This window comes from Podarcis melisellensis (assembly GCF_964234715.1).
Source record: "Podarcis melisellensis genome assembly, chromosome: Z".
NCBI lineage: Eukaryota > Metazoa > Chordata > Lepidosauria > Squamata > Lacertidae > Podarcis > Podarcis melisellensis.
In genome coordinates, this window is record NC_138547.1 from 4,384,102 (window position 1) to 4,410,199 (window position 26,098).

The 26,098-nt window shown below is 43.0% G+C and overlaps 1 protein-coding gene across 6 annotated transcripts in view; it reads right to left on the reverse strand.

The window, feature by feature from the left end:
• The window catches only part of EEIG1 (estrogen-induced osteoclastogenesis regulator 1), a 52,394-nt gene extending 28,596 nt beyond the window's left edge, over positions 1 to 23,798 (reverse strand). For 4 of the 6 annotated variants that reach the window (XM_081896563.1, XM_081896561.1, XM_081896562.1 and 1 more), the window contains exons 1-2: positions 23,644 to 23,798; positions 18,136 to 18,836 (exon numbers count right to left, since the gene is read on the reverse strand). In XM_081896563.1, coding sequence (XP_081752689.1) covers positions 18,136 to 18,281 — 146 coding nt within the window. In that variant the 5' untranslated portion in view covers positions 18,282 to 18,836; positions 23,644 to 23,798. Of the gene's footprint in view, positions 1 to 18,135; positions 18,837 to 23,045; positions 23,249 to 23,643 lie in introns of those variants that run through there. The other 2 variants (XM_081896560.1, XM_081896559.1) reach the window with 2 other exon arrangements.
• Between the last annotated feature and the right edge of the window lie 2,300 nt (positions 23,799 to 26,098).

A 26,098-nucleotide genomic window follows, 5' to 3' on the forward strand; every position in this document is an offset into this window, starting at 1 on the left:
TAGAAGGGTTAGTAACAAAATCTAGGAGTCATATGGCACCTTGAACCTAGGTTATGTTCACACAATGATATGTCTGGACAATTTTTTATGGGATTACAAAGCAAATGAAGACAAGATTGCCGATCTAGCTGAATATGGAATATATGCTGTGCATAAAAGGCAAGTTCTTTTAAAATACAGAAATGATTAAGTGGGAAAGCAGCCTAAAAGAGATGAGACTGCCGTTTCACGCTAGGAAAAGTAAAAACCAAACTTCAAAGCAATGCTAGAATACACAGCTAAAATGCACTGAAGTTCCCATTAAACTATGTTTCTCAGTAAAAAAAAATGCCTGCTGGGAACAGAAAGGTGGCCACATTCAAATGCAGCACAAATCCATGAATAGTAATTAAATAAATTAGCCTGTTGTACAAGCTGGAGCCTGAACATTCCCTGCTTCCTTCCTTCAGCAGGAAAACAAACCATGGAGCAGCTGGCTATGTGTAAACCATTGCTCACAGTTCCTTCCTCCCAAACTAACCTGACTGTGAAACCAAGCACAAGCCTTAGCTTCAGATCACTTTTTGGAGAGTAACAAATGGTTTGGTTCACACACAAATGGGTTGTTTCTCCACCAGAATAAGGAAGGAGTGAAGCAGGAAGGCTTGGACTGCATTCATCAGCCAATTTCCTTAACTCTAGTTAATGGCTTCATGCTATATCCAAACACACCCAACGCCTGCTAACATATCACTGGATGGATAAGACACTACTTAAGCATGTTATGTTCACAGAGGGTAGGGAATGAGTAAGAACAGATTATATTTGAAATACAAATGGTTTGCTATTGTTATAGCTTTATTATAAAACAGCTTTACAATTTTTTAAAAGTATATTCTTTGTGTGATGGATAGGTCATGCATACCTTGCTTCTACAAATTCAAAGCAGTCTTTTCCGGCTGTTACAAGACTATCTGACAGGGTCTGCAACCACATACTAGTTACCTACTGCTTGCCCCCAAAAGTATATTTTTATCTTCACAACTAAGGAAATATAAATTGCAATTCAAAATAGCAGTGAGCTACTACAGAGATGCTTAAAAGGCTTGAAATGACACAGCAAAAAAGAAGGGGGGAAAGGAAGTTGGTGAAATGAGAAACAAAGACTGCATGAGCTAAAGTAAGGCATTAGAGGGGTTAATAGATTATGAGTTATGATCAACTGCTGCAAAGGAGTGCTGATGCACCAGAGCGGGTGGGCAGTTCCAACTCCAGAGTCTTTCTGCCACATCTACAGAAAGAACATGGATTGCTTTTGGTCAGAGGCCAGGGATGCTTGCCAGAGAAAAATATCACAAGGGTCACAAAGTGAGCTCATGCTGCAGCTCAAAGAGACAGATGGCCCTTGACAGAAGCAAAGCAATAACTGGGCAGGCAATGCTCTGTTACTAAAAAACGCACCCAGAACTTTCAGCAATACAAATGCAAACAACACAGATTTGCAAATAACCCTACAGAAAAACTATCAATTACTACTCAACATGGTGGCTATATACTGCCTCCAATAACAGAAGCAGCAATCCTCTGAGTAGCAGTTGCCATGGAACAGCAGGTGGGGAGAGGGCTATGGTCCTCCTCTCCAGCTTGTGGGCTCCCCAGGAGTATCTGGTTGGCTACTGTGAGAAACAGGATCCTGGATTAGATAAGCCTTTCGTCTGATCCTTAAATTATTTTAAAAAACACCAAACATCTGTCTTACCTACTTTCATCAGTATGGAGGCAATTGAGATGCCAAAGCAGTGACACCTGGCCTTGCTGCACCAGCCTGACTGGCTATCAGTGGAACCAGGAAGGGTGAGGAGCATGGCCTGGGGAGAGTCTGGTGGGCCAGAAGATTCTCACCCCTGGGCTACAGTACAGAACTCAGCTGGGACAGCAGTTAAAATCCTGGTAAGTTGGGGAGTTAGGAACATGGCATTTACTCTGGCTACCCGCAGCTTTTTAGGCACAATTCAAGTTTGTCAATAAAATTCCAGAAGTCTGGGCACAATATTATCCACTATGGATTCCCAGGCCGACCAGGAATACTACCCAGTGGTATTATTATGTAATCTAATAGTCAAATGGCACATTAAACCTAGGTTACAGTTGTCACAGTGCAACATCTAGGCACCATTCCCCCCCCCCCGCATGGGATTTATTATTGTTGTTGTTCATTCCATTTCTATAACGCTTTATGTTTTAAAGAACAAATCTCAAAGTGGTTTACAATACATTAAAACATAAAATAAAACAATCCAGAATAAAACTAATTCAAGCTTCAAGGAAAGTATTTCAGATCCTTCTCCAAGTGACAATTTTGCTTTTCCCAGTCGCCAACCTGGCGTCTAAAGATCTCCACGGAGTCACAATTGGATCCGCACCAGTGGCAAAGTGTGCCTGATGCCTGCCTAATTTTGAACACTGATACCACTCTTTTGAGTCTATCCCAGTATCAATTATTGGAAGGCAAGGACCCTGGAATAGTCACAGTCTCTCAGCCTAGGTTACCTCATAGTGCTATAGGGAGGATAAAATGGAGATGAGAGAACCATGTATGCCACCTTGAGCCCTTGCAGGAAATGTGATGCACCTTCAAAGAATACTTCTTTCCCTTTTAAAATTGCATTTATAGCCCACAACAGTGAACAGTCTTTCCAATGAGCTATCAAAGGCCAGACATCATTCAGAACTATTAGGTATTTAAGATACAATCTGCACTTAACTTTGGGTGGCTGAGGTTAAGCAAGTGAAAAGGGTGGGGCTTTATTGCCTTTTGGTTGGTTGGTTTCATGTAAATAGCTGACCTATGTTCTCATTTCAAAGAGTTACCTTTAGACATTTAAATAGGAGCACATGTACTTAAAAAGCAGATAAAACTGAGGTACGTCAGTCAAGAAGAACAACTGGTTGAGCAAATCAACAGAATAAGTACAATTCTTCTTCCGTCAATGGTGACACACTATTAACAATGCAGAAAAACTGAGTGCACACACAAGATCGCAGGTTGTTATTTTGGATTTTGAGAACAGCTACAATCCCCTTGAAGATTACTCACACCATAAATATAGGTTGGAAACTACTTTATAAAACAAACGTATGGATACAAAACAAGTGTCTCTTTTCTGTCTAATCTCTTCATGAAAAAGAATGAGTGACAAGTGATAAACAGTAATCATGAGATCATCTTGTTATGCATTCTAGCACTGAAATGGAGACATGTGAACTCAACTTTATTTGGCAAATTGGATAACAGAACGAAGTGGTGGGGAAAAGAAGTGATAGGTTTTAAGATCAGTCGATGGAAAACTTACAGGCACATGTTTTGTGGTAGGAAAGGTCATTCTGGATATTGGAATCTGACTTCTAGTATTAATATTTTCCTGAGAAGCAAAGGGCTACTGTTGGAAGCTCAACTCAGAAACTGACTTACTGTTTAAGTGACTGAGGACAGCAAAAGTTGGGGTAGAGGGGAAGTTAAAACCATTTAAGTTTCAATGCTCTCCACTGTCCAGTACCGGGGACAGCTATGCTTACAAGCTACCTAGGAGCATCTGGATGACTATGTGTGGATGGCGACAGGCCTGGTTCCAGCCAAATTTCACTATGGTTTAAGATGGAAGTGCAGAGTGCTGGTGCACAGCGACTTGATTGGCTTTTCCCCAGCTCCCAAAAGCACAGAAGGAAGGAAGCCATGATGTGGCTTAGTGCTACATCCCCTAACAAACCACAAGCAAGACACCAAGAATAAACTTTGGTTATAGCTTGTGGAGATTTATAAACGAATGAGCCCAAGTTTAGACATAATGCCTGGAAGAGAAGGGGAGGACCAATGCACCCACCTTTTCAGCCCTGTGCATCACCATGCTGCACATTCACCTCTGAATCACAGTAAAGGTAAAGGGATCCCTGACCATTAGGTCCAGTCATGGCCGACTCTGGGGTTGCGACGCTCATCTCACTTTATTGGTCGAGAGAGCCGGCGTACAGCTTCTGGGTCATGTGGCCAGCATGACTAAGCCGCTTCTGGCAAACCAGAGCAGCGCACAGAAACGCCGTTTACCTTCTCGCCGGAGCGGTACCTATTTATCTACTTGCACTTTGACATGCTTTCGCACTGCTAGGTTGGCAGGAGCAGGGACCGAGCAATGGGAGCTCACCCCGTCGCAGGGATTCGAACCACCAACCTTCTGATCGGTAAGTCCGGGTTCTGTGGTTTAACCATAGTTAAGGTCAATAGTCAAAATGACATGCAAATGAGGCCACAGAGGTGTTAAACCTGGTTACAAGATCAACTTTTTGGGGCCCTGGCTTGGAGAAACATCATTCAGAATTCCTTTTGGGCATATTACTATCAGATATATATTGCTCTACTCTCTCCTCTCATACTCCTTTAAAAATTTGTTTCCAGACCTCAGATTCTGAACTAACATATTGGTTCCATTTTTATTTTGCTTTTTATAGGCATGGTGAGGCACAATTCATTTTCACTTGGCAGATTTACTAAAACAGAGAGTAAAAACCTCTCCAGTGAAAAAAGGAGGCAGTCCAGAGCTGGTAGCTTTACTAGTATCTTCATTTTAGATACAGTTTCCAATTCACCCTTTGGATCTGCAAATAAATTGAAGCCTAAGAGAGCTATGCACGAATAATATAAGCCTAAATTCAGTCCTACAGTGAACTTTAGCCTTGCTTTTTATCTCCAAAGTTACACCACCTTTAAGCTCAATAAGAAATGACAACATAATCTGCATTATATAAGAGCTATAAAAATAGCCCTGATTAAACATTCACACCCCAACATGTATGGACTTGTTCCATCAAGCAACACTACCAGGTGCTATCAAGTCCACAAAGAAACAAGACCACCATCACAATCAAGTCATGTTCTGCCTCTGAATACCAGCTGCTGGGAATCACAGGTAGGGATAGCTCTGTAGCTTAAAAAAGCCCCCACCTCACCTCCAGCTTGCATTAGACAACCCAGAGGTGCAGGCTCCATTAGACTCCACCCCCTTTCAAGGCAGCCACAGCCTTGGCATGTGGCTTTGGTGGGCTCTGCCAGGCAGTTCAAGGGCTCTCTGATGCTGCTGCCGGGTCCAGAGCTTGCCAGCAACCTCAGGTAGTCCCGCCTTGCGGACTTCACCTGGGAGGGTGGGTAGGAGCCCTGAGGTTCCTGTTCATGCACAAGCAACAGGGTCTTCAGGGCTTGGTCAGCTAGGGGCAGTGGTCAGCTCAGTCAGCTGAGCAGCAGTGGGGTCAGTGCATTGGCTCCAGCCTATGAGGCGATGGGGTGAAAGCGCCTCAGCTCCCATAATGAGAGCTGACTCAGTTTCACCCCATGCCTTGCTGGCTGGGGCCAATACAATTTCTTTCAACATCATAGTTTATCACCAAACCACACTGTTTGACAGGTGATATATACATCACGATGGTGAAAACCTAACATCGCCCAGACCTAGGAGTAGTAATGATGTATACTTGTTAAGACCTGAATTCACTTCCACCATTACTGCTACTTGGTGGTGCAGAATAATCAAAGTAAGTAATTTGAGGAGTGGAGTGGGTAGAAATTCCAGTGGAAGGCAGGAGTCAGAAAACAACTTCTTTTACCCTCTTCTCCTCTCCCCATAAGTTGGCTCAGTGTGCTGGCACACAAAACACAAGAGAGAAACCCACTAATAATTAGGCAGTGGAATGAGAATAAAAACAGCACTGTGTCATCATATAGCTCCATGAGATGCATACACCCAGTCAGAATGTTGTGTACAGTACCAGTCATCCCACCTCAAAAGGATATGGCAAAGAGACTGGAAGGAGTATGATTTAGAAAGACAAGCTACATTCACTGACTCAATTAATATATAGTGGCATTGCTCATATTAAGAACTTAGGGATCTTCAACCTTAAATCACTTCAGAAATTACAGGTGCAAACATGTCACACACCACTACAACTTGGTTACATACATATCTGTGAAGTTCTTAAGATTTGTTAAAAACTATTTCTTTAAATAAATAGGACTATCTATCTATCTATTGTGCGTGGTGCGCTATGTGTGTGTGTGTGTGTGTGTGTGTGTGTGTATTGCGCCTATGATGTTGGAGGTAGGGTTGTTTTTTTTTAATTCTAGGGAACAACCTAGAGGAAGCACTACAAACAAGATAGATTTTATAAATAGATGTAGTGATTATACATCTGTGCACTGAGCAATACAATATTATAGTACTGAATTATGGTAAGCCAGTTATTTAACATATGCATTGTTTTATAATGCATATTTAATATATGTGACTGTCCAGATGGTGCTTGACTACATCTTTCATCATCCCTGAAGACTGGTCATTCAGGCTGGGGCTTAAGGAAGGTGGAGTTCATCAACACCTGAAATTCACCCAGTTTAAAAAGAAAATATGATAAAGATTTATAAAAGTTATCAGTAGCATGAAGAGTTACTCTCATGCAACACTGAAACTCTGTCACCCAGTTAAAGGACAGGCATCAAGTTAAGCACTTCCTTCACCCAATGCTTAATTTACTTAGGAAGTGATCCAACCAGATTTACTTTTCATCAGTTTCATGGGGGAGAGTTAAAGCATGTGAGCTCAATGAGGCTAAAAAATACTTTATTTGACTGGGTCATGCCATTTAATTTGTTACGGCAAGAATGGTGATGGCTACAAGCAATAGATGGCTACTTAGCTGATTTAAATTATATTCAATGAATCAGTCTACCATAGCTTTATTATCCTGTGGTGATGGTGGCTAAAACTAAAATCTTAATTGCCAGGAATACTTTCTCTCTCCAATTACCACACACACACACACACACACAGACAGAGAGAGAGAGAGAGAGAGAGAGAGAGAGAAGTTACAAAGCAGGAGATGACTATGTAACTGCCCAAGGCATCTGACTGGCCTTTGTTGGGAAACAAATCTCTGGACTGGATCTTTTGGTGTGATCCAGCAGAACAATTTTTGAAAGATTCAGGAAAAACTATGATATTATTATTATTATTATTATTATTATTATTATTATTATTATTCACTCTCACAAGAGGTAGTGATGGCCGCCTAATTGGATGACTTTAAAGTGTTGACCCAGTGTGCAGCAACAGTGAAAAGGGCATGCTATGGATCATTAGGAAATGAACTGAAAATAAAATTGCCAATATCATAATGTCATTATACAAATCTATGATGCAATTGCATTTGGAGTTCTATGTACAATTCTCAAAAAATAAATTGTAGAGTTGGAGATGGTTCAGAAAATGGCAACTAAAATGATAAAGGTGATGGAGTGACTCTCCTATGAAGAAAGGTTGCAGCATTTGGAGCTTTTTAGTTTAGAGAGACGGCAACTAAGAGGTGACATGACAGAAGTTCATAAAATCATGCAAGGCATAGAGAAAGTGGATAGAAAATATTTTTCCTCCCTCACTCACAAGACCAGAACTCATGGGCCTCCAATGAAGCTGAATGCTGGAAGATTCTGAACAGATAAAAGAAAGTACCTCGCCACACAGAACATAGCTAAACTGTGGAACTCACTGCCACAGGAGACAATGATGGCTTTTAAAATGGATTACAAAAATCCACATAGAATAAAGCGATCAGGAGGTACCAGCTATGATGGCTGGGGAAACCCAGCCAGATGGGCGAGGTATGTAGAAATAAATAGATAAATAGATAAATAAATATTATGGTTGGAGGCAGCAATGTTTCTAAACACCAGTTGCTGGAAACTGAGGGGAGAGTGCTCTTATGCCCAAATCCTGCTCGTGGGTTTCCCACAGGGATCTGGTTGGCCACTGTGAGAACAGGATGTTGGACTAGATGGGTCATTGCGCTGATCCAGCAGGGTCTTCCTATGTTCTTAAAAGAGGATTAGACAAATGAATAAAGGGTAAGCAGAGACATCACCTTGCCAACAAAGGTCCTTATAGTAAAAGCTATGGTTTTCTCAGTAGTGATGTATGGAAATGAGAGCTGGACCATAAAGAAGGCTGATCGTTGAAGAATTGGTGCTTTTGAATTATGGTGCTGGAGGAGACTCTTGAGAGTCCCGTGGGCTGCAAGAAGATCAAACCTATCCACTCTTAAGGAAATGAGCCCTGAGTGCTCACTGGAAGGACAGATCCTGAAGCTGAGGCTCCAATGCTTTGGCCACCTCATGAGAAGAGAAGACTCCCTGGAAAAGACCCTGATGTTGGGAAAGTTGGAGGGCACAAGGAGAAGGGGACGACAGAGGACGAGATGGTTGGACAGTGTTCTCGAAGCTACCAGCATGAGTTTGACCAAACTGCGGGAGGCAGTGGAAGACAGGAGTGCCTGGTGTGCTCTGGTCCATGGGGTCACGAAGAGTCGGACACAACTAAACAACAACAAGGGTTTCTATTGCAAATAGTCACAATGGCTATGTTCTGCCTCCACTGTTGGGAGACAGGATGCTTCTGAATACCACTTGCTGAGGAACACAAGAATTATTAATTTATTTCCATTGTCATTTATGGCATTTCATTGTCACTTACCATTTTATTAAGTACCCTACTTTGCCAGGGTGCTGAAATCCACTAAGAAGTACTACTGCCTCACTTAAATTTTAGTCTTTATCCTCCAGTTCTCCTGTTTCAAGAGTTTAATGAACTGAAGTAACCTTCTGAAAATATGAGTCATAACTGTACATATTTTTCTGAGCACAATTTGATGGAGGAGCTTGGGTCATGAGAAGGCATGGGGAAAGAGAAAGAGTCACTACAAAAAGATTTCATTTCCTCCACCTCCATGACAGAACCATTCCCTCACTCACAAAAACTGGATTCATTTTGTGAACATAAGCACAAGTGTTTTATCTAACGAGAACAGTCTTTCAAACCCAGCCAGTACATGAGATTCAGGGCCCAGCTGAATGGTACCACATCGAGATTAGCTCAGAATGCCGGCACAGTGATATGGCTGCGACACGCTGATGGGCAAATAGCAAGCTTGCAGGAACAGGAGCAGAGTCCAAGGAGAATACGGTATGTCATTCTACATATGACTGGCACTCCCAACCCTAAGATGAAGTATTTAGAACTCAGGGACTAATAGTACCAATTAGTCTGACCTTTTTTTTTTAGAGCAACACTGAAGAGGATAGGTGAAATAGTTGCTTTAAAAAGTGCCACAAGTGGTTATGAGCAAAGACAAACTTCTTTCTATTCCCACTCTCCCTCATAATGTAACAATATTAATTTTAAATAGCAGGAGATACAGAGAAGGATTATTTTTTTCAGCATTACTACATTTATATACGTACTGCCTTGCTGCCATGGAACTCAAAATGATGCACAGATACAAAGCATAAATTTTCAGTAGGGTTCAGTATTATAAATGTTATAAATAATAAATAAATAAATTTATATACTCCCCTTCCTCTAAGGTTCACAGAGAGGTTTACAGTAGACACACAAAAATATGTGACATAATAACAAACAAAACAACCCCCCCCTTCAAAAGCCCATAGAATGTTTTCACCTGGCACCTAAAATATGTACTGAAAGTGCCAGGTGAGCCTCCCAGTAGCAGTTACTACCATGTAAATGTGTCTAGGATAGACCTACTGAATGGTCTAGGCTAGGCGTACCTGTTGCTGCAGGCCTGCAGCACTGCTGAAGCTAATGAAGTATGATGGAATGAGAAGCCACTGGGAGACCAATGCAACAGACAAGATACAACAGTTTTGAGTTTGCATAGGATTTCAGCATTATTTCAATGTGTGATCAGAAAAAGGATCACATCAGAAGTTTAGCTCTCACTGCTGGTTTCACCACAGCAGTTTAGTTCTCATTGCTGGTTTCACCACAGCAGTTAATACCCAGTGAAGCAAAATGTCTTTCATCATACTCTTTTACAAATGAAAACAGAAAACAGACTTTTACAAATGAAAACAGACTTTTACAAATGAAAACAGAAAAAGTAGGAAGTCAGAACCTGTAGGGCCTATCCTTACATAAAATATGCAGACCTTCATAGGACAGAAGTTTTTTTAATCACCCCTTTCACAAAAGGAGCAGCACCTTTCTTAAAGTCCACAGGGTAGAAAGCTTTGCTTAAGAGAACAAACAACCATTTGCAGTGGTTTCCGTTTGATCAGCTGACGCAGGTGCAAAAACCACAGACTGGAGAGATAAACATGATGAAAATGAGATACACTGAGAAGAAAATGTAACTCTTATCTACAGAAGGAGCACTGTCTCTAGGACACATTTATGCTGCCTGCTCTGCTGCTCCCTTTCACATAGTTTTCCCCACTTCCCACTCTTAACTGAAAAGTGTTCTCTCAGAAGCTAGCGCCATCTGGACCTCCTCCCTGCCAAACTGGTTTTCAACATTCCACTGGAAACAGCCCATATCTATTGTCTTGTTTATACTGCTAGCTTTCTCTCATTCCATTACATTTGTGGGGAGGTAGACAGGGAAGGAATGAGTGTGCACAGTCACATGTGTGATTGATACAACCTTCTGCCCAAGTTACCTCTCAGTGTTAAACTGTTACTACTTCTGATAATGGATGTGATGGGGAAAACTATTGTGTAAAACTGACTTCCTAATTTAGTAACACAGGGATGGGATATGCAATAAATACCTCAGTTTCCATGATGAAACTTCCGTATGTTTATCTGTATCTTTCTGTGGTCTTTCTTGAAACATTCTATAACCGATGGCATAGTAAATCTCATAGTTGCACTTTGAAAGCAGAGGTGCTGGCCCAGTATTTGTAAGCCACCTAACATCTTCTGTAGTGCTTTTGGCGGATACAAACTACAGCATTTTAATAGAGACGTTTTGGAGAAAGAGAAATTCACATTTTGATCAGAGGAACCTCATGTTCTAATATGTTGCATATCAAGTCTGATTCCAAACTGTTGTAAGACTATTTCTGTGGCAATAGGTTACAGGGAGTTGAGGAAACAGCTTTTCACTTTTGTAGCGCTTGGTCAAGGGTAATTAAAATTCCAAGCTGGAAACTTTCAGTCCAGCCTATGACACTATTTCCTATAAAATCCAAGCTTGGAAATATTAATGTGTTCCAAACAAGCTAGGATTGGTATTCCTTGAACAGTTGGAAGATTTTTATTATTTTGTTGTCATTTCTGAAACATTGCTATGATCTAATAAATTTATTCATGATGTATTATATGTTTTAATGAATTGTTTAAAAAGATTTACTGATCTAATATTTTGTTATTTGTGTGTTGCCTTATCATGAATTTATGCTTTAGCTGCTGGGGAAAAAGTATAGGCTAATTTGGGGAGGGGATTGTATTGTTATGTTTTTGTCAATTTGATGTAAATCACCTTGGGCATATATTGAATGGTGGCATATAAATAAAAACAGTAACAGCAAACAAGCAGCAAGAAGATATTAAAAATATCCTAAATCTGGATTTGCTTTCAGGGTCTGCTAGTGAGAGAATGAGGGAAATCCACATGCACTAGTCTTAAAGTGACTCAAGCTGCTTACACTGCTGCAGCTATCAACACTGGCTTTAGGACCCAGCATTCACAGGCAGATGTGGAAGCCCCAGCAGCTCAACAGAGCCAAGCACTGATGCCAGCTTTGGGTTCCCCATAAAGGCAGCTGGGTCTCTGAGCTGGCCATCATTTGAATTACCCACAATGCCTAAGAACCACACTGCCAGGGCACTATAGGTTAATAAGATAGTGTGTGGTTCACAGATAGCCACAGATTACAATGCTATTGTAGAGGTAAAGGATCTCTGGATGGTTCAGTCCAGTCAAACATGACTATGCTGCTGTATGCTATTGCCACCAGAAGCAGCAGATAACACTTTGCCAAGCACCTTCAAACCTATATCTGGTCCTGATGACTAGAGTGTGTTACCATTGACTTTCTAAAAAGGAGTCAGCGCTAGGAATTGGGCACCTAAGCAGAAAGGCACACCACAGCATCTCTGTTGGCAGATTATGTGAACAGTATATAAAACGAGAACAATTACGTCCTCCAGAGAGTTGCTTTGAATATAAGGTTGAAAAGTTGTAACACATAGGATGAGTGTTAAAAGTTTACATGTTATTGCAACAGTTGTCAAACCTGATCGTGATTTCCTATAATCTGAGCATCTTATTAAGATGTAGGGGAGGCTGCAAAAATTAAGGCCAGCTTCGATTCACAGCTAGAACCAGAGCTTAGGGAGTGGAATGTGGATCACACACTCTTCAACCCCTCCCCCATAACCCCTTTCCACTAGACAACTGCTTTTGTGTGACCAACCATCTCTATCCTATGAAAAAGTCATTTTAAGAACCTTAAATTTTAGAAGCATACCTGGCTCTTACTAATCTAGGATAGTTAGCACACCCATGCACACTCACACACAGAAGAGAAAGAAGGGTGGGGGGAAGGGGATACACCCTTAACCCTTGTTCTTTGTACTGTATATCCAAACCCATCATGAGAGGACATAAAGGACACTGTGAAAGGTTTCCATGCCAGCTCCCTGAATATGATGTGCAAAGCCCACTTGAGCTCTTATAGAGGTTGCAGAGTCCAGCGGACAAGACAGCAAACTGTAAAGCTTAGTGGAAAGGAAACAAGTTTCCACACACTTTCTCATTTGGGGCAGGCTGCCCATGCGTGGATGGGTGATAAGACTGCATACTCTATTGCTAGTTTTCCACTTTACTGGTTTATGAGTAACCATGCTGGTAGAGAGGAAAATGCATGCATCTGGATTAAATTAGAGGCAGTTTCTCTGCTGGAACACATCTGTGATCTGCAACAATCACATGCTGAGAGGACTGCTGAAATTCAGCCAGGGGGAAAAAAAGACACATGAGTTCAGCAGCAGCAGCAGCAGCACTAGCACTGGAACACACAAACACCAGAACTACAGCGCTGCATCCAAGGTCAACAAGGAGGCATACTAAGCATTACTTGCAAGCAAATTACCTAGATTCTTATTTTGTTGGGGAGAGGGGGAATTAATTCCTTCCCCTTCCCAATCTTTCACACACTTCAAATTCCAGAGATAAGCCTCTTTCACCCAAAACAATAGGTAAAAACTAAAGTGGGAGAAAGTGGGATCTCAAAGGGGGTGGGGTGATGGTCAGGCAGCACTTATGAAGAACTCAACCGTTAAACTAAAGGGCTTCCAGATTTGGAGGGAAACAAATCTGGCCTCTGCACAGTACAAGGGGGTGGAGAATCTTCCAAAAAGGATCAGCAAAGGGAAAACACTTTAGCAGTTAAGTTTGCTCATCTCCTTGAATGCCTATATGGACTCCCCTGCTGAGCACCTGAGGGCCCTGTTCCTGCCTCTTTCCACCTGGCCCAGGGCGGAGCCTGACAGGCCTCTGAACAGCAGAGATGGTTCTTTTTAAAAAATATTTTTAAATTATTCTTTTACCCTTTTAAATTCTTTTTTAGCACTGGGGGTGGGATAAATGTTTAGTTGGGGCTAGGGATTTGTTTAATTTTAGTAAGATTGTAACTTTTTATTATTTTTAATTTCTATTGTTTTATTTGTTTTTTGTACAGGTTGTATTTTGTTTTTAAGATGCGGGGTCAGGGCTGGCTGGGAGTGGGCCCCAGCCAACAGAATGGCTGGGGCAGGTTCCATGGGGGGGGGTGCACTGGGACACCCGATCTCAGTGATCACGGGTAGTAGGAGGAAGAGTTACGCTAAGACCAGACCACATCATTACCGAGGAAGCAGATTTAGTCGCTGTTTGAGGACTATCCCTGCCTCCAGGTCTGGTCTTGACTGGATGGATACTGGAATCAGCAAGGGAGACTCACATGACCTGAAGGTGCTGCTGTGCAATGCCAGATCAATGATTGATAAGACCACTGCCATCAAAGACTTGATCGTGGATGGAGGACTTGATCTGGCATGTGTAATAGAGATCTGGTTGGATAAAGCATGTGGGCCTGTCCTTGCCGCTGCTTGTCTACCAGGTTTCTCTTACGCACAGCAACCCAGGTCATGTGGGCGGCGGGGGTTGCAGCAATTTTTAGCAAGTTATTAGCATGCACCAGGCATCCTATTGGGAAGACCCAGTTTTCTGAGTGCATGTTCTGGAGGTTGGGCAATAGGGGCAGTACAGGATTCCTTTTGGTGTATCAACCTCCCCGCTGCACCAAGGATTCCCTGCCTGAGCTGCTTCAGGTTGTTGTGGATGTTCTCCTGGAGACACAGAGTTTGGTTGTCCTGGGGGATTTTAACATCCACACCGACACAACGTTACCAGGGGCTTCTCAGGACTTTGTGGAAAGCATGGCCTCCAAGGGGCTGTCCCTGAATAGGTTTTGCCCAACTCATAGTCGGGGGCATGCATTAGACCTGGTGTTCACCTCTATGGATGTGGGTGATCTAACACTATGTAAAAGTGAAACAAAAGAAGTGCATTGGTCGGATCACTTCCTGGTGCAACTGGACTTCTTCACGACCCTTCCCCTCTGCAGGAAGGTGGGACTGATTTGGCCGGTGTGCCCCCACCACTTAATGGATCCAAATGATTTCCAGAAAGTTGTAGGGGATGTTTTATCCCATGTTGATGACCTTTCAGCTGATTTCCCTGGTGGCCCTCTGGAATGTGGAGTTAACCAGGGCTATTGATTGTCCAGCTCTGAAGCACCCTCTCCAATTGCATGGAGCCTGGGCAGCCCCATGGTTTCCCCTGGAGCTGAGGGCAATGAAACAACCACTGAGATGGCTAGACTGCCAGTGGCGGAAAACTCATTCTGAATCTGACAGGACACGGGTTAGAGATCAACATTGAACCTACCAAGTGGCAATAGCAACGGCGAAGAGGACCTTCTTCACCTCCTCTATTGCATTTGCAGAAAACAGCAGCAGGAGACTCTTTTAGGTGGTTTGCAATTTAGCGGTACCACTTGAGCCATCGGTAAGGGCCCCAAGATCTCCTGCAATAATTTTGCAAGATTTTTTGCAGATAAAATCACTCAGATTTGGAAAGAGGTAGACTCCACTGTGGGAACAGGGCTGGGGCGGGAGAGTGCTGGAGTCCTGTCTAGTCCAAATTGTGTGGGATCAATTCCAATCTGTTACCTCCGAGGATGTGGACAGGCTGCTTGGACGAGTGAAACCAACCACCTGTCTCCTTGATCCTTACCCGTGCTGGGCTGTGTTCAGAAAGTGGTGTTGGGGGATGAGTGTTCAGACATCTGGGCTATCATTTGTGGGGTGCCTCAGGGTTCCATCCTCTCCCCCATGCATCTACATGAAGCCGCTGGGAGAGATAATCAGGGGGTTGGGGCTGGGTGTTCATCAGTATGCGGATAATACCCAGCTCTACCTCTCTTTTAAATCTGAATCAGTGAAGGTCCTGTGTGAATGTCTGGAGGCGGTTGGAGGATGGATGGCGGCTAACAGATTGAGGTTGAATCCTGAAAAGACAGGAGTACTGTTTTGGGGAGACAGGGGGTGGGTGGGTATGGAAGACTCCCTGGTCCTGAATGGGGTAACTGTGCCTCTGAAGGACCAGGTGTGCAGCCTAGGAGTCATTTTGGACTCACAGCTGTCCATGGAGGCGCAGGTCAATTCTGTGTCCAGGGTAGCGGTTTACCAGCTCTATCTGGTATGAAGGCTGAGACCCTACCTGCCCGTGGAATGTCTTGCCAGAGTGGTGCATGCTCTAGTTATCTCCCACTTGGACTACTGCAATGCGCTCTACGTGGGGCTACCTTTGAAGGTGACCCGGAAACTACAACTAATGCAGAATGCGGCAGCTAGACTGGTGACTGGGAGTGGCCACCAAGACCACATAACACCGGTCCTGAAAGACCTACATTGGCTCCCAGTACATTTCCGGGCACAATTCAAAGGGTTGGTGCTGACCTTTAAAGCCCTAAACAGCCACGGCCCAGTATACCTGAAGGGGCATCTCCACCCCCATCGTTCTGCCCAGACACTGATGTCCAGTGCCAAGGGCCTTCTGGCAGTTCCCTCACTGTGAGAAGGAAGTTACCGGGAACCAAGCAAAGGGCCTTCTTGGTAGTGGTGCCTGCCCTGTGGAATGCTCTCCCAAAAGATGTGAAAGAAATAAACAATTATCTGACTTTTAAAAGACATCTGAAGGCAGCCCTGTTTAGGGAAGCTTTAATATTTGATGAATTATTATATTTTAATATTTTGCTGGAAACTGCCCAGAGTGGCTGGGGAAAACCAGCCAGATTGGCGGGGTAGAAATAATAATAATATGGATTGGATTGATCTTTATTACGGCCATTGGCCCATCACACGACAGTTTCCCATACCACCATAATGTACTTGAACCTCCAAATTTAAAACCTCCAAAACTTACAAAAAACTGACAAGAACCAAAGCAAAACAAAAACAAAAGACCAACATCATACATTACAAAATTTGTAACATAAACATCGCCCTCTGCTCATAAATTAATAGAAGACATCAATGGTGATAATACCTAATTACATCCTAAAACATAGATCATGGTTTAAAGGGATTATCCGAGCCACACAAGAGTCCGTTTCTCTTCTTTAGGGATAGGACGCTGATCAAGAATCTGGCAACCATGAGTGATCTTAGGGGGTCATCATCATTTAATAGATATCTCAGTTTGGCTTCAGTTGTATCATCGGCAATTCCCTTAAGATATTGAGCAAGAAACTTGCTCCTGGCCGATAAGTGAAAAGCACAATCAAGAATTATGTGATGCAACGATTCCGGTGCCCCACAATTACAATCACATAAGAGCGATATCTGTCCATTGGAGAATCTATTTCTCAGCACGTTTGATGGGAAGGTGTTGAATCTTGCCTTTACAAAGGCATATCTATGAGCCGAAGAAGTTAAGGAATTCAAATAGTTTGGGAGCCTTAAGAGGGGTAATAAACCAAGGTTTAGAGGTGAGCAGGTACCGTTGCCCAAGACCATTTTCTGCTGCAAGTCCATCTCCTCTAGTTTACAGGTTACTGTTCTTTTAGCTGGAACTATGTCCTGCTCTAGTAATTTGGATGGGGAGATTCCCAATGCTGTAATTTTCAGCTGTAATTTTTTTACCCATGGGCTCTGGAAATCATCTCTCCACATACATTGTATCAAGTACAAGTTTGGGAGATTGTGCCATAGAGATAACCAATGACAAAGTATGTGCTTCCACAGAGCGTTTTCCAGGGATACAGTGTTAAGTTCCATGCGTAACGCTGTATTACTTACACAGTTAAATAATAATAATATATGAAGAGACAAAAAAACTTTGGCTTCGTGCTGCTTTTTTAAAAGAAAGCCACACAAAAATCAATTTTTGTCCCTTCCTAGAGACCTACGTGCTTTTGTACAAGTACAAGAAAAGCTTCTAAAATCTCCTGCCATGAGTTACGGAACAAGGCAGTTCACGAGCAAGTCCAGGATTGTTTTTGGAATTTGTTTTGGCACAATGCTAGGCAATAATCAATCTGCACACAGCCAGCAACAAAAGCAACATTTGATTAACAGTTACTGAAAGACAGGGCAGTCGCTTTTTAGAGAAGAGAGAAAATAATCCTACAAATTAAATGTTTTTAAAAAAGGGACTCCCTCCATGGAACCAGAACTGTATTAGTTTAGATTCATGATACAGCATTTGGTCTATTAATAAATGTAAAACAACAAGAGAACAACACAGCATCTAAAGCTGTGATTTTTCAAACAGACTCTCAAGTATCACATACTTTGCAACCTGGAATAAGCTCAACGAGGGAGCAAAAAGGAAGGATATGCAGAACTATCTTTCCCAAATCTCAAGTTCCTTAGTGAGTATCAATACACACACTCATCACTATATGCACTACTAGGGTGGGGAAATGAAAAGTTTTTCAGATCACAAATGCTTTAGTTTGAAAAGTCTTGAAAAATGTGTACCCAACTTCCTGAAGGACCTCACACAGCAGGCCATCAGTGTCCACATAACTTCATTTCCTCTCTCCCCACCCACCACACACACACAAAGCATAAGGGGGACACTAGACAAGGGGAAATAGCCCTAGTGACACATAATTGCTCAGTACAACAAATATCAAACAGGGAGGGCCAGATAGGCGGGGTATAAATAATAAATTATTATTATTATAAATGAAGAACTTCCTACCTGGAAGATAAAGTGGCAAAATCTCCTCCATCAAGAAGCCTAATTTTGCAGAACAGAACCCCATTCACAAAAGGAACAGCAGTCAGCTCCTCTAAAGTGAAACTGGTTTGAAATTTGAACTTCTTCTTCTTCATCAAGAAAGCCATGGGCAAATTCAAACAAGGCCAAAAAACACAAAGTCTAGAAACTCCCAAAAGAAAAAGAGCAAAAATATCTATAGAGTGCAGCAGCTCCAAATATAAACAATAAAGATGTTTCAAAGAAGGTGAAACCACAATGTAAGAAATAAATCCACAGTCAATCCAGTTTACAAAAATAGAGCACGGAAATCTCAGTTCAAATGCAATGGCACCCTAGCTTTAAATGAAAAATCCTCTTCTCTCTTTGGTGGTCTGATCTGGCTATAGTATCATCGCTGGTGCAGACTTCAGGTAAGGAGGAGGGCAAGTGAAGTCTCTGGTTCATCTCCAAGGGTAGAGGGGGAAATCTAAGCTCCAGACCAGCAGGAGCTCCCTTGATTAGAGATCGTGGTGCTTGGCTTCTCTCAGGGCTCCTCTTGACAGTACTGCTAGTTTCTTTCTGAGCTGCTGCACAGCAGTGTCAACACTTCACAGTTCCAGTCTCCTCCCCTTGTGCAAAAGCTTCACGTGGACAACTGCATCAGCAGCATATGTTGTGGCTCCCACAGGTTTCATGCAAGCCTACAGAAGGGAGAGAAGGGGTTAGTCTCAGCTTAGTATCCGCTAGTGTCAGTTCCTCCCTCTGCCCCCCAATCTAATCATAGATAAATGAATATTCAAGTATTATCCCATATCTATCTATAAATAAATTCAAGATGCCTTCATCACTATCCTTTACTTTACATGCCAAATGCTTCTGCAACTTGCTTGAATAGTTTTTATTTTTCTGTACTGTATACATAGAGGCTTAGATCTTCAGGTTATCAACAGCAAGCAGTCTCAGAAAAGGATAGATGCTAATAGGCACATTTGCATGTATGCATGTGTTCTCTCTCTCTCTCTCTCACACACACACACACACAAAAAAAAAACACAGTCTTCCGGTGAAAAGGATGTTCAAAGAGAAATAAGTAGTCCACAGATGGCTGCTAGATATCAGACTGTGGCGTATCAAGGATAGGCACTTTCCACCCACCACACCTCGCCTTTCAGTCAGCTTTGCCACAACAAGAAGGAAGCAAAAAACATGTCAAGTAATGTGACCAGGGTTTTACAAAACATGGTTATGAGGCTTGCTTTTCCTAGGCCTTAGACATGCCTTTACATCAGGGGTATAAGGCTCAGGGTTTGTTCAGCCCATTAACTCATTGAAGAAGACAAAACAGATAACTGGCTGTGGGCACAGTCAGTTTCAAAAGCAACTCAAATTAGAGTTAAAATGTAATGAGACAGTAATGAGACAATGAGCTTGCCAAAAGCCAAATTAAAATTTATGAAATTATTTTTCAAGAACCTAGCCTACATGGCAGTTCTTGAGATACTTCCAGCATCTTTTCCCTATCCCACTCTGCCTTGATGAATGCTTTTAAAGTTCAATGTCAAGAGTTCATTCTGATCTGTAGTTACGTATCCCGCCTGCTGTGTTCAGCTATATTTTAAATAAACAGCTGACCCAAGTGACTCCTGGGACTTCCTCACCAACTGCCCTAACCACAGCCCAGTTATCCACCCCATCCAATATTAGCCCATGTTGAACCCCTTCCACAGACAGCAGCAACATTTTCCCAATCCAAGTGATTCTCCCAGATTCTCAGCATTCCTCAGCTCACTGACCTAGTATTCCCATTAGACATATTAAGTGCTTACAACCCAATTCACTAACAAATCCCATCCAAGTAGCTTCATCGGTAACCCACGAACATTCCACCATCACAAACTTCACTTCCCCACCAGCTTGTAAAACAAAATGGCTAACCACTTGCAATAGGAATCACCTCCCTCTCACTCCCACCCCTCCTATATCAGGTCCTCCTCAGCTTCTACCCCAACTACAGAGTTGCCAAATCTCCAATATCAGACCTGACACAGGAGATCTGGGGTAGCTCTGATGGGGCAGGAGACAGAATTTAGTGGACACACAGTCTATATAGCAACACATATTTTTATAGCCCTTTCAGTGAACATTGTGCTGAATTGACATGACCCATTATTTATTCTGAACAAGGGATAAAGCTATACAGTCCTCAGGACAGATGAGGTAAAAAATAGTTGTGGGTGTCCTGTTTCCCACCCCTCATAATCTTACTCCCAAGCAAGTGAAAGATACATCAGCGTCTACTTGTTCCAGCGGACCATGTAGCTTCTGCTGGTTTGGTGTGATTTCTGCAAATAATGTTTCCCTATGTGGACTTTGGCCGGATCCAGTTATATTCTCCTTACATTTCTATGCAATGAGCACCTAGTGAGGATTACTGGAAATAGTGTAGTTAGGCCTTAAAGATATCCTGATTATTCAACCCTTACTCTGTAAATTTAGAACACATTGGCGGACCGTGCTGATTCTGATAAAGAAAAAAGGAGGCCATACCAGATTAAAATCGGCTTATCCTTGTTATAACTATTTGCTTCTGAGACACTGGAGAGGAAACTAAACCTATGAAACTACAGAATCAACCTCTCACAGGCAATCAAATCCTCAAATATATGTACAATCGCACCTTGGTTGTAGAACACCCTGTAATTCAGACGTTTTGGCTTCCGAATGCTGCAAACCTGGAAGTGATTGTTCCAGTTTGCGAACGCTCTTTTGGAACCTGAACATCTGACAGAGCTTCCGTGGCTTCTGATTCGCTGTAGGAGCTTCCTGCAGCCAATCAGAACCCGTGATTTGATTTTCAAACATTTTGGAAGCTGAATAGACTTCCATAATGGATTTCGTTCGACTTCCATAATGGATTTCGTTCGACTTCCATTCTTAGACATGTTCTGGAGTAGCAGCTGTTGTAGTGCAATCCAAGTAGGGCTGGGTGATATATTGATATATCATCCAAAACTGGTTTGAAGTCCATATTGTGGTATCAGTTGCATTGTTTTTAACCTGGAAATATATCACAAATTATGACTGTGTGTGTGTTATGCAAAACTCATAATGTAGGAAAAGCCAGCCAATGCTTCTCTTGATTCCTGCAGCCCCTGTTAACTCTGCCAGCTCAGCTTTCCCCTGCCTCATGCAGGGGGCAGTGAATCACAAGAGCAGGCGCTGGAAAAAATCACGATGGAAGAAAAACCATGAAACCACCTAATGCTTCTACATAGCTCCATCCTTATTTCAGACATTGCGATATATCACAATGTTAAAAACCAGATATTGCCCAGCCCTAAATCCAAGACAAGTCTATTTCAAAGTAAGCCCCAGAGTGTTCAACAGCCTTACTCCTAGGTAGGTTTGCATAGGATTGCAGCGTTATTACATTCAAGCAATTCTAAACAGGCTAAGGAGGAAGGTCACCTGGACACAGGGATATTTATTTCTAAACATGCCCATGAGTGTACAGCTTAGGAGTGAGCACAGGAGTCCTATAGCACCTTAAAAACCAACACAACTTACAAGAGTAAATCTTAAAGTACAATTCATTCAAAAGCAAGTGCTTTAGAGCTCCACTAGTTTCAACATTAACTTTAAAAAGTGTGCCACTTTGGCTAGATCATGGCTATAATGTTTGTGTGTCTGTAGGTACACAGAACTATATACATGCACAATATGTAATTGATCAATATATTTTTACACACTTTTTATTGCTGAAGCAATAAAGAGCGGACTACATTAAAACAAAACAGGCAAGAATACACACGTACACATCCCTAACTAAGTGGTGCAATTCTCACAAAAAGGCTTGGGCAAATAGATACCAAGCTTGTATCAAGAGCTTAAAGAAGTCAGCACCAAACATATCTGAGAAGGGAGAGAATTCCATAAACTGGGTGCCTGTACTACGAAGGCCCTCGCTCACGGTGCTACATATTGGATTTCAGTTAACTGTGGCAGAGTTTAGAGAGTCTTCCCTGTGGACCTTAAAGCAAGGGCACATTTATACAGGAAAATTTGTTCTGCCAAGAACACAATACACATTTGTGGACACCACCACACATGTATCTTACCTGCACACACAAGGTATGTATGAATGGGTGTGTTGTATAAATTCACATACGCACATGTAGGTGCATATGTACACACATCCACACATAAAAAGTGTTTAGATAAAACTACACAGGTGTATGTGTTTGTATCTACACTCTACAAAAACAACATTGGATCCAGACTTCACCACACTGAGACTAAACCCCCTGAAATCAACAGAGCTAACCTAAGCCCCACTGATTTCAGTGCAGTCTGGCTCTAAGTATGATCAAGCCTGATCCAACCCACAAATTAGACTGCATACACAGCAAACATTTAAAGAACATCCTCAACCACCACTGCCAAAATAAAATCAAACCTTGAGAATTGTAATTTAGCCCTCACAGAGCTACAATTCCCAGCACCCTTAAATTACACTTCCCATGATTTATTTGTGCAGGGCGAAGTGCTTTGAATGTATACAGCTTTACACACTTTCAGACTTAGGCTGTGCACACAGCATATCTTAAAGCACATTCTCTCCTAAAAAAAGAATGATGAGAACTGTAGTTTGCCCCTTGAAGTGCTTCAATTCTCAGCATAGCTGTCAACTTTTCCCTTTTCTTGCGAGGAATCCTATTCGGAATTAGGGAATTTCCCTTTAAAAAAAAAAGAAGGAAACGTTGACAGCTATGATTCTCAGCATACATAAAATACATTTCCCAGGATTATTTGGGTGTTCACATGTGTGCGCTTTAGATGTATACAGTTTTACACTCTTTCGAACTTAGGCTGCATACACAGCATACATTTATAGCACATTCCCACCATACCCAATAATAATACGCGTTGTTCATCCCTCACAGAGCTACAGCCAGCAACCATAAACTACCTTTCCAATGATGACCGGGAGATGTATACAGCTTTGCACAAAGTGTGAATGTGTTTTCAAGCGCTTCGGGCGCACGAGCCACCCGACGGGGGGAAATAAAACCCCTCTTTCCCGCCCCATACAAGAGGGGGCGGAAGAAGGGGAGAAATAAAAGCTGGTCTTAAACTCTCCCACCCCCTCCGCTCGCCCCATACAAACTCTCCCCACACAACAAGAGCCGTGAGGAGCCCTTCGCCCTTCACTTTCCTCCTAACCCCCCCCCACCCCGACTGACCCTCAACCTCACCCCATGGATCTCGCTCGCCTCCCCCTCAGGCCCCTCTTAAAATAACGCCCCCTCCCAGGAGAAAGCTTTCCACTCGCAACCTGTTATTTTTTTAAAAAAAAACCCTTCCCCCCCCACTCCAAAAGACAGATTGACCCCCCACACTCCCCCACGATCTCTTCCGTGGGGATAAAGAGGCCCCCGCGCAAGGACCTCCCCCCGCTTTTACCTCACACTGCCACCCACCCCCCACCCGAGACCGACTCGCTCTCACCTCCCTCCTCCTCGGCGCTGGCACCGCTACGCCGAATGCGCCCGCTGCGCCGACAGCGTAACGCTGGGAGGCGGAAGGGGATGGAGGAGCGGGAGGAGGCGCCGCCTGCGCTTGTGCAGTCAAGGCATTCGCTCGTTCGCTCGCTTGCGCTCTGTCTCCGTCCATAAATTGGGCGCGAGTGCGGGGGGGGGGGGAGAAGAAGAAGAGAAGCCGCTCTCCGAGGATTGGGCAGTGCTTTTCTCCTCCCCCCCTCGCCACGCCCCCAACGGAAAGAAGATGAAGTAGAAAAAAAACGAAGGCGCAGAAAGAAGTCCGGTTTCCAATTGGGCGCGTGGATGACTTCAGCGGCAAAGCGATTGGAGAAGGGGTGCCTTCGCTCAAATGAAAGGGCCCGCCTCCTCTTCCCCAATACCTCAGGGTTTTATGGAAATGGCGGGAAAACGAGGCGTAAAGGGATTCGGGAATGGATTGAGAGGGGGAAAGGAAGGATGAGGAAGAGAAAAAAGTGTTTCTCAAGCAAGGGCTTTACTTTGATTATTATTATTATTATTATTATTATTATTATTATTATTATTATTATTAATACACCACCCTTTATCCGACAAACACAGAATAAAAACACAAATATAAATACTTATTTTTGTAATGAACATCTCTCCTCCGGAGAGATGAATGTATCATTTAAGCCTTTTTTTTATTTAATATTTCCCACTTTTTCCTCCAAAGGAGAAGAAGAGATGAGTTTGAATTTGATATCCTGCTTTATCACTACCCTAAGGAGTCTCAAAAGGGATGCGGGTGGTGCTGTGGGTTAAACCATAGAGCCTAGGACTTGCCGATCAGAAGGTTGGCGGTTCGAATCCCCGCGACGGCGTGAGCTCCCATTGCTCGGTCCCTGCTCCTGCCAACCTAGCAGTTCAAAAGCATACCTGTGCAAGTAGATAAATAGGTACCACTCCGGCGGGAAGGTAAATGGTGTTTCCATGTGCTGCTCTGGTTCACCAGAAGCGGCTTAGTCATGCTGGCCCCATGACCCGGAAGCTCCCTTGGCCAGTAAAGCGAGATGAGCGTCGCAACCCCAGAGTCGGCCACGACTGGACCTAATGGTCAGGGGTCCCTTTACCTTTAAGGAGTCTCAAAGCCGTTAGAAATCTCCTTTCCCTTCCTCCCCCACAACAAAGCTGAGAGACTTCAAAGAAGTGTGATTAGCCCAAGGTCACCCAGCAGCTGCATGTGGAGGAGTGGGGAGGGAAACCTAATTACAAGTCTACACTCTTAATCACTGCACCACACTGGTTCAATATAGCATATGTATGTGGTTTTCTTCCTCCCCGTTTTATTCTCACAACAGCCCTATGAGGTAGAGTTCCTTCTAGTCGCACCTTACCTTAGAGACCAACTAAGTTAGTTATTGGTATGTATTTGAAGAAGTGTGCATGCACACAAAAGCTCATACCAATAACAAACTTAGTTGGTCTCTAAGGTGCTACTGGAAGGAATTTTTTTTTGTTTTGTTTCTGTGGCAACATGCTCAAGGAAGTCAGTTTGTGAGTTAAAATGTTAAGCAAGTAAGTCATTTCGTTGATCTAGGCCAGGCCCCCATATCCAGTAAAAACACTCAGACACCCACTACTCAGAGGCACAGAGAGATAGGCTGATAAGGATTACCAAATGAGGACATGGAAGGGTAATCTCCAACTACTGATGCCTTATCTCTAGGCGGAACCTAATGTATCTACTGTATCTGGATATCTCTAGGCGGAACCTAATGTATCTATCTGGAACACAATTTCTAGGCAAAGCAGTTCTTGTCTCTAGGCAGAATCTATTGTCTCTATCTGAGTATGTGTAATGCTGTAACTTTTGATTGGATAAAGACCTGATTCAAGAATGTATAAAGGGAAGCCTCCCCTGTTGGGAGGGGCCGGACTTCGGAACTTATTCCTCCGCGCCATTGCTTGCTGCAGGCAAACAATTAAAACTTTATTGCTTTATTTCTCTGATTGCTGCATGGTCATTTGACTGGCCTAATTGCTACATTTCGACTATGGAAGGCCAATGCTGCTACCTACCTGTACATAGAAGTATGAGGTACAGGTTAGGCTGAGAGACACTGACTGGGCCTACCAGGTCCTAATCCAGCACTCTAACCACTATACCACAGAGCCTCTGAAGGCTATCTCTCCTCCATCCCCCTCCTCTGCCCACACCAGTCCTATGGGGTGGGGTCAGGACCAGCCCAAGCTTGTTGGCTGTTGGCTGTAAAAAAAATACGAAAACCTGGTAAGAACTGGAATGGGGTATCATGCAGAAGGGTATATGGTTGGCTGCAACAAGGAGCTCTTCACTAATTTTTGTGGCAGGTCCCACCTGAACTAGGGCTTCCATCAAAACTTATTTATACTCTTGAATTTATCTTAATGCTGCCAACGTTTTCAGATGTTTCCCCCATATA